Here is a 9621-nt window from a genome sequence, read left to right as displayed (position 1 = left end):
TCTCTCCAGATCCTTTTTTATGTAACTTTTTTTTTCCTCTCTGGAAGTTTTTAAGGACTGTTTTTTTTATTCCCAGGCTTTGAAATTTTACTGTGATGTGCTGTAGTGGAGTCTTTTTTTTTTTTTTTTTCCGTTTGTTTTGCAGGCACTTGTTTGGCCCTTTTTGCTTGACAGACTTCTGCCATTCAGTTCTAGAAAAGAAAATGTTATTTTAAAATATAATTTCTTTGCCTTTTTTTCCCTCATTTTTCACTTGATTGTTGGACGTTTTGGAGTGAGTTTATGGTTTTATTTTTTTCCTAATTTGTATTCTGTTCTTTTGACTTACTTTGTGGATTTATACCTTTAGTATTTTTGTTTACCGATGTTTTAGTGGTAGTTAGAAGAATATGGAAATAAAATTAGGTCATCTGTTATATTTAACAGAATAAAAAATTTTAGGATTGAATTTAAACTTGTTGCATTTCTTGCTAAAGTTTTTCTTTTGTTTTGACAGAGATGTTATGAACATAAACAGTATAGAAACGGACTGAAATTCTGTAAACAAATCCTCTCTAACCCCAAATTTGCAGAGCATGGAGGTGAGTTTAAATACCTTGTACTTGTAAGTGTGAGTAGATGATGCTTTACTTATTTGTCTGGCTTCTCTTATTTGGGTTGTGTTATTTCCAGCTGCGTTGGGTAAGAGCAGTTACCTTCTTAATCTGTGACTCTCATGAGGTGACAAATTTGAATTTGAATGCTGTATTTTGAATGTAATGCCAAGAAAATAGTTAACGTATTCTACTTGTTCTGATTATTTTCCTATTTTGAATGTTAGCTGTGAAAGAGGCAGAAGAACCTAGTAGGGCAATATCCTTATTTAAGTAAAATTGTGTTAAAAAAATTTTACTTTAGAACTTTAGCTTATTGAGAAAATGTACATTTGGTCCCTTGCTCATGAACTAGCATCTCTTTATTTAACATTGTATCTTAATTGTATTTTAAGATTGAGTCACCTTTATGAGTCAGAATCGACTCGATGGCAACTTTTTTTTTTTTTTAAAGACATGATTTGTATATTGTCATGTTCTGAAAGTTTACTTGCTTTTACCTAGGAAAGGGTAGAAGACTGGATGGTCATATGTTTGTAGAGCAAGGGGTGAGAGTGTGACTAAACTTGTAAGAGGCAAAGGAAAAACAAGTTTTCACAGGTCTGACCTGCACAGGGTCAGGAAATAGGATTCTTTGGAAATTAATTTGATAACGTGAAAAGTATCTAAATTTATCTACTTTTCTTTGTTTAAAAAAAGTACTTCTTTAAAAAATAAAAAAAGTACTTCTTTAGCTGGCCAACTGTGTATTAGGTTGTTTTTTTATTAACTTCTAATGTGTGAATACTGGTACTGTGACTTCTAGTAATGTAGTCATAATAGAGGTATAGGATAGAAAAGTACCAAATTTCATTGATTCTAAAATGCAGTTTTCCCACATATTTTAACGTATCCAAAATCAGGTTGCGTACGGAATATCATAATTTAATTGACAGTATTTTTTAATGGTATTTTAAAAGATAGTGTGTCTTACACTTGTAATGGCAATCCTAGATTTGATAATATATCGTACTTTTAAGATATTTGGTAAAATTTGTCAAAATAGATTTTACCTGTTTGACAAAAAGGATTACTTTTTAAGGTACCTTGCTAGTGTGGTTCTTTACCAAGTATGTTTTATTTATTTGGCTTACATTTGCTTCCTTTTCATTCATACGTGATTTCTCTCCCTCTACTTTGCTTCCATTTCTTTATTCTGTATTTTTCTACAAATGCTGATGCTTCCCCAGTATGGTACCTTTAATCCTTATCTTTTATTCTTAATTATTTTTGCAATAAATTCTAGATTTCTGGTCATGAATGTTAGGCAAGTATAAATCTTAACAATTGTTTTATTCTTTTATGCGTCATGAGATACTATAAAACTAGAAATCTTTTTTATCTGAGGATTCAATGTTTTCCTCAGCTTTCTCTTTTAATCTGTTGATTGCAAATGATAGGTCTCTGATGTTTTTTACTTGTATGTTTAATCCCAAAGAGTCATTTTAAAATAATTTTATGAAAATCAGGAATGTAGGTAATTTGTGTGTGTTTTAATCATTGGATGATGAATTTAACCTTTATGTAACTTGGGTTCACAGAATGAAGTCTGTTTTCAAGGTAAAATTTGTCATGCTTACAGAAGTGTAAATATAAGATTATCTCATGGCATTGCCCTGAAGAACAGCAAGAGTCATTGTACCTTGTCAGCATATGAATTACTAAATATATCTTTCCAATTAGATGTACATGCATTTTTGTATCTTTTTCTGTAATAAAATTTAAGAGGGCCTGGTTCCAAGAAGGGAGTCTAGAAATCTGTATTTACTTGGTTTGTCAGTTTTTTTAGTGTTTTAATTCTGCACACACCTGGAAAATTTCTCAGTAATCTCCTTGAAGTTCTTAATTTAGGCTATTGTAACATTTGTTTTCTTCTTTATTTTTTAAAATAGAAACTCTGGCTATGAAAGGATTAACGTTGAACTGTTTGGGGAAAAAGGAAGAAGCTTATGAATTGGTTCGTAGAGGTTTGCGAAATGACTTGAAGAGTCATGTGTGTATCCTTTTTGAGATATTTGTAAGGATTGAGTGGGGGTATCTTGAGTAAGGGAGCATTTTGGGAGTCAGAACTTTTAGATCCTCTTACCATGTGATTCTAGAGGAAATCATTCTTTCTTAAATTGAATTTAACAGCAACCACCTTCATTCAGGGGACATTTGTTATCTACCTACATATTCTTGTATTCTGTCTCACAGATACATGGGATTTGCCTTAAAAAATAATCTATGGAAGCTCTTCCCACTCGTAAAAAAGGGCATTCTGTAGATTTTATCGTGATCATAATTTTAGAGAATGATATACGAGGAATATTAGAGAGGCAATATATATAATCTACTGGTTAAGAGCTGTCTTTAGAGTGTACGTCCTAGGTTTGAATCCTGGTTCAGATAATGTGCTTAAGAAAGCACCACGTAATGCTAAGCACTATACTAGATTAATATTATTTTATTGAGGTAAGGACTCATAGGGTCACTATGAGTCAGAATTGACTCAATGGCAATGGGTTAAGGGGAGGTGGAGAGCAAGTAGAAATGTCTGAGGGAAAGTATAGAAAAAATTATGGTTTCCTATTAATTAAACTGTCTTTTAACAAATGTTTCTGTACCTAGTTTGTGGGCTAACACAATTTTACGTGCTGAAACATTTAGCAAGTTTTCAAGTGTTTACCAAGCCCCTCACACAGTACAGATGAAGAAAAGGTGTGGATTTTGCTCTCAAGGAGCTTAAATTCTACTGAAGGAAGATTTACTTATTGGAAGCATATACAGAACACTTTAAAAATGTTATGACTTCTTCAAAGAATTGTCAATAATCCAGTAAAACAGAATTAGGTGAATTGGGAGTGGATATCTTTCCATCATTTTAAATAATTGCGTAGTATTCTACTGGTATTTACCATGATTTACTTAATTTACTTGGTGGACGTAAGCTGTTTTAAATTTTTAGCATTGTTAAATTCCTGGAGCATGGATTTTTAAGAGGTGAAGATTAAAGTAGTTACAAGGTTGTTGAAATGCTCAAGAAAAGTGATCAGGTCCTGAAATATAGGGTATTGGTGATAGACATGGGAAGGAATGAGAAGATGGGTAATAGAGGGCCAGATTATGAAGGGTAATGGTTCTTAGACTTTTAAAATCCATGTTCCCACCAACTCAGGAGATTTTGCCAAGCTTTAACTTATTTATATTATAAAAACAAAGTTTATTTTCCAAATAAAATTCTAATATTAAATATACAGTTTGAGTTACATATTATATTAGATACTCTGCATTTTACTGACTGTTGAGGGTCACTGAGAGGAAAACATTGTAAAGTTTTGGAAAGGGAAGTGGATTGACCTCTTTTTTTCCCTTGGATTATGTGTGTTTAGAAAGATTGCTTAGCAGGATTGAATAAAAAGAAGAGACTAAAGGTAGGATGATTGGGTGACTGCTGCAGTAATCTGGGCCTAAAGTGAAAGGGCCTCTATTAGGACAGTGGAATTATTTACATATTCCCCCCCCCCTTTTTTTTTTTTACAACTTACTATATTTTGCTCACTTTATATGTGCCCCTTACTAGACTTTAACTTCTTGGAATGTGGGAGACTATGTCTATTTTGGTCACATACACCCTAATTAAGAATTCTTAATAACTGCTTGTTAAATAAATGAATATTTTTGTTTTATACGTGGTTGATTTTTAGGACTTTATATCATACTAGGGGCTACTCTAAGGTCTTATTAGTTAAAGAAAATTCACATTGATTTCATATAATTATATGTCATGGAGTCCCATTTCCTTTTAATAATAAAGATAATTTCTAACATTCATTAGGCGTTTACTTTGTGCCAGACATTGAGCACTTTATATATGTTATCCCATTTAGTCCTCACTACTATTATGCTTTGCCATATAGGTACGATTTTTATTTCCGTTTTACAAATGAGAAAACTTGTTCAAGGTCATAGAGCTAATAAGGTAGGCTAGGCATAATTCTCCTTGGCTCCAAAAGTTGTACTCTTTTCAGCTATGTTAAACTGCCTTCTGTCTTTATATTCCCTCCTTTTTTTAAAGCTTATGATGTTATAAATAGCTGTAGTTCTCAGAGTTTCCTGGGAGATTGTTTGGAATATTATTTTTTGACTCATAGGTTGTAGCCTTAACTAAATCCTTTAGGTTGGCATGTTTATGGCCTTCTCCAAAGGTCAGACAAGAAGTATGATGAAGCCATTAAGTGTTACAGAAATGCGCTAAAATGGGATAAAGACAATCTTCAAATCTTAAGGGACCTTTCTTTACTACAGATTCAAATGCGAGATCTTGAGGGTTACAGGGTAAGTAAAATAGAGAATTTTTGTTTCTAAGGGGAAAATATTGTTATAATACTAGAACCTTTTGAGTACTTCATGATAAATAACTTTTGCATTTTAAAAGGAATATAATTGAATGCCCCCACCCCACTACCCCGTAGTGAGTCTGTTTATGATGGGAATAATGAGATTTTTAAAATAAATTATTTCACTATGTGAGGCAGATCTGGATCAGTGTGCTAGGTCATTTAATCACTTCAGGGAAAATTAGCATTAATACTCCTCAAATAGTCAATACCTTTGATACTTACATGTAAAACCCTCACTTCCTACATTTTTCTAGAAAACAAATTCTATTATTTCTTCTTTTTATGTGTTCATTGTGAGTGATATGTTTCTCTGTCTTTGTAGCTTTATTTTTACCCCTAAAATCAGTGTTGAATCTACTTAGTCCCTTTTTCATATTCTTTTTTTCCATGCTGAGTTGTTTTCTCTGTATGTTAACTCGGTAGTTGGGCACTTTTTTTGGAGAAGTTTTGAATAATTTTTTTCCTTGGTACTGTGTTTTCCATCCTGTCTTGGAGTAAGTGTATCAGGAAATAAAGAAGGTTATCTTACAGTTTTCAAAAACATAAGATTAACTTGGAGGCTTCATTGTGCTTCTTAAATAAGATTTCTTTGGCTATACAAAAGTTAAACAGTATGGGTATTTTGAAACTTAGTTCTGTTATTCTCAGCATTGTGTTACAGAGTGTTCAGTGTTGTGGGATAAATTAATGCAGTCTGTTTAAAGAGTGTTTACTTTAACTGTAAACCTAAGAAAAAGTTCTTTTTTCCTTAAAGGAAACGAGATATCAATTACTTCAACTTCGACCTGCACAGAGGGCATCATGGATTGGCTATGCTATTGCTTACCATTTATTAGAAGATTATGAAATGGCAGCAAAGATTTTAGAAGAATTTAGGAAAACACAACAGGTAAGTCATTTTAATAGGTCTGATTCTAAGTATAACTAATAGGAAGAGGTATGTACAAAGACTTCATAATTTTTGATTTTGAGAAATAGTTTCAAACTTACAGAAAAGTTGCACAAAAAGTACAAAGAACTACTTATAAGAGTTCACCAAATTAACCAATTGTTAATACTTGACCAATTTCCTTTACAATTTATCTTTCTAGCTAAATTTTCTTCCTGATGTATTTGAGAATAATTGCATATATGATACTCTTTTATACCTAAATGCTTCAGTGCATGTTTCCTGAGAATAATTTTATAGTTGTCAATGCTATAGAGAGTATGATTATCAAAAGTCAAGAAATTCAACATTGGTAGACTATTATCAAATCCATATTCAAAATTTACAAATTGTTGTAATTATATCCTTTCTAGCAGTTTTTCCGATTTCAGGATCCAGTTTAGAATCATACCTTGCGGTTAGTTATCACTTCTCTTCAGTTTCTTTTAATCAAAAACAATTTTTAAGTGTTTCTTTGCGTTTCATGACATTGATAACTTTGAAGAGTATAGGGCAGTGCTTTTTCTTTCTTTTTTGGGGTTAATTTTTTTTTTTTAATTGTACTTTAGTTGAAGGTTTACAGAGCAAACTAGCCTCTCATTAAATGCTTAGTACACATACTGTTTTGTGACATTGGTTACCAACCCCACGACATGTCAGCACTCTCCCCTTCTTGACCTTGGGTTCCCTGTTACCAGCTTTCCTGTCTCCTCCTGCCTTCTAGTCCTTGCCCCTGGGCTGGTGTGCCCCTTTAGTCTCGTTTTAGTTTTATGGGCCTCTCTAATGTTTGGCTGAAGTGAACCTCAAGAGTGACTTCATTACTAAGCTAAAAGGGTATCCCGGGGCCATACTCTTGGGGTTTCTCCAGTTTCCGTCAGGCCGGTAAGTCTGGTCTTTTCTCGTGAGTTAGAATTTTGTTCTGCATTTTTCTCCAGCTCTGTCCAGGGCCCTTTATTGTGATCCCTGTCAGAGCAGTCGGTGGTAGTAGCCAGGCACCGTCTAGTTGTGCTGGACTCGTTGTGGTGGAGGCTGTGGTAGTTGTGGTCCATTAGTCCTTTGGACTAATCTTTCCCTTGTGTCTTTGGTTTTCTTCATTCTCCCTTGCTCCATACGGGGTGAGACTAGTGGATTATCTAACATGGCTGCTTACAAACTACTCACCAAATTAGAATGCAGAACATTTTCTTTATAAACTATGTATGCCAATTGAACTAGATGTTCCCTGAAACCGTGGTCCTCACAGCCCTCAGCCCAGTAATTCAATCACTCAGGGAGTTTGGATGTGTCTCTGGAGCTTCCATGACCTTGCCTTGGACAACTTATGCAGGCTTTCCCAGTATTGTGTACTGTCTTACCCTTCACCAGAGTTTCCACTTGCCTACTGTCTATTTAGTGTTTTTCCATCTCGACCCCTCACCTCCCTCGTAACCATCAAAGGTGGTTTCTTTTTGTGTGTAAACCTTTTCATGAGTTTTTGTAGTAGTGGTCTCATACAATATTTGTCCTTTTGTGATTGACTTATTTCACTCAGCATAATGTCCTCCAGATTCATCCATGTTGTGAGATGCTTCTCAGATTCATCATTGTTTTTTATTGTGTAGTACTCAGTTGTGTGTATGTACCATAGTTTGTTTATCCATTCATCTGTTGTTGGTGGGCATCTAGGTTATTTCCATATTTTTGCTATTGCGAACAGTTCTACAGTGACCATGGGTGTGCATACGTCTATTTGTGTGGCAGCTTTTACTTCTCTAGGATATATGCCTAGGAGTGGGATTGCTGGATTGTATGCTATTTCTATTTCTAGCGATATCGTTTTCCAAAATGGTTGTACCATTTTGCATTCCCACCAGCAGTGCATAACAGTTCCAGTCTCCCCGCAGCCTGTCCAACATTTGTTATTTTCAGTTTTTTTGATTGTGCCAGTAATGCTAGAGGTGAGATGGTATCTCATTTTGGTTTTGATTTGCGTTTCTCTAGTGGCTAGTGATCGCGAGCGTTTCCTTATGTATCTGTTAGCTGCTTGATTGTTTTCTTTGGTGAAGTGTCTGTTCCTATCCTTTGCCCATTTTTTAATTGGATTATTTGTCTTTTTGTTGCAAAGGTGTTAGATTTTCCTGTAAATTTTAGAGATTAGACCTTTGTTGGATTTGTCATAGCAGCAAATTTTTTCCTGGTCTATAGGTTCTCTTTTTACTCTTTTGGTAAAGTCTTTTGATGAGCATGAATGTTTAATTTTTAGAAGACCCCAGTCATCTAGTTTACCTTCTGGAGTTTGTGTGTTGTTACTTATGGTTTGTATTCTGTTAATGCTGTGTATTAGGGCCGCTAGCATTAGTCCTATTTTTTCTTCTATGATCTTTATAGTTTTTAGGTTTATATTTAGGTCTTTGATCCATTTTGAATTAGTTTTTGTGTATGATATGAGGTATGGGTCCTGTTTCATTTTTTTGCAGATGGACATCCAGTTTTGCCAGCACTATTTATTAAAAAGACTGTCTTTTCCCCGTTTGGTGGACTTTGAGCCTTTGTCAAAGATTAGGTGACCGTAGGTGGATGGATTTACATCTGGGTTCTCAATTCTGTTCCATTGGTTAGTGTATCTGTTGTTGTACCAGTACCAGGCTGTTTTGACTACCGTAGCTGTATAGTAGGTTCTGAGGTTAGGTAGTGCGAGTCCTCCTACTTTATTCTTCTTCAGTAGTGCTTTACTTATCCAGAGCCTCTTCCCTTTCCATGTAAAGTTGATGATTAGTTTTTCCATCTCTTTAAAGAATGTTGTTGGTATTTGGATCGGGATTGCATTGTATTTGTGGATTGCTTTGGGTAGAATTGACATTTTCACAATGTCATCTCTACCTATGCATGAGCATGGTATGTTTTTCCATTTATGTAGATCTCTTTTGGTTTCTTGCAGTAGTGTTTTGTACTTTTCTTTGTATAGGTCTTTTACATCCCTGGTTAGATTTATTCCCGAGTATTTTATTTTTTTAGGGGCTGTTATAAATTGTACTATTTTCCTGATTTCCTTTTCATCGTTCTCTTCGTTGGTGTATAGGAATCCAACTGGTTTTTGTATGTTTCTCTTACATCCTGCTACTCTGCTGAATCTTTCTATTAGTTCCAGTAGTTTTCTCTTGGAGTCTTTTGGGTTTTCTGTGTATAGTATCATATCATCTGCAATAGGGACAGTTTTACTTCTTCCTTACCAATTTGGATGCCCTTTATTTCTTTTTCTTGCCTTATCGCTCTAGGTAGAACTTCCAGCACAATATTAAATAGGAATGGAGATAAAGGGCATCCTTGTCTTGTTCCTGTTTTCAAGGGGAGTGTTTTCAGCCTCTCTCCATTGGGAATTACTGTGTTGAGGATTTTCCCTTCTACACCTATTTTATTGAGAGTTTTTTTCAGGAATGGGTATTGGACTTTGTCGAATGCCTTTTCTGGGTTGATTGAGATGATCGTGTGATTTATTTATGTGGTGGATTACGTTGATTGATTTTCTAATGTTGAACCGTGTTTACATATCTGGAATGAATCCTACTTGGTCGTGGTGTATTATTTTTTTGGTATGATGCTGAATTCTATTGGCTGAATTTTGTTGAGAATTTTTGCATCTATATTCATGAGAGATATTGGTCTGTAATTTTCTTTTTTTGTGGCTTCTTTGCCTGGTTTT

General features: G+C 34.4%; 1 protein-coding gene across 7 annotated transcripts in view; it reads left to right on the top strand.

The window, feature by feature from the left end:
- NAA15 (N-alpha-acetyltransferase 15, NatA auxiliary subunit) overlaps positions 1-9621 on the top strand; it is an 85239-nt gene that overhangs the window by 33728 nt on the left and 41890 nt on the right. For 6 of the 7 annotated variants that reach the window (XR_002825471.1, XM_004385482.2, XM_023739749.1 and 3 more), the window contains 4 exons: positions 497-581; positions 2525-2629; positions 4792-4949; positions 5769-5903. Coding sequence is in view for 6 of the 7 variants with exons in the window: in XM_004385482.2 (XP_004385539.1) it covers positions 497-581; positions 2525-2629; positions 4792-4949; positions 5769-5903 (483 nt within the window). In the remaining variant the exon portion in view is untranslated. The remainder of the gene's footprint in view (positions 1-496; positions 582-2524; positions 2630-4791; positions 4950-5768; positions 5904-9621) is intronic. The other variant, XM_023739750.1, reaches the window with a different exon arrangement.

This window comes from Trichechus manatus, unplaced genomic scaffold (assembly GCF_000243295.1).
Source record: "Trichechus manatus latirostris isolate Lorelei unplaced genomic scaffold, TriManLat1.0 scaffold00139, whole genome shotgun sequence".
NCBI classification, from domain to species: Eukaryota; Metazoa; Chordata; class Mammalia; order Sirenia; family Trichechidae; genus Trichechus; species Trichechus manatus.
Note: the sequence above shows the minus strand (reverse complement) of the source record. Positions and strands in the feature narration are given on the sequence as shown.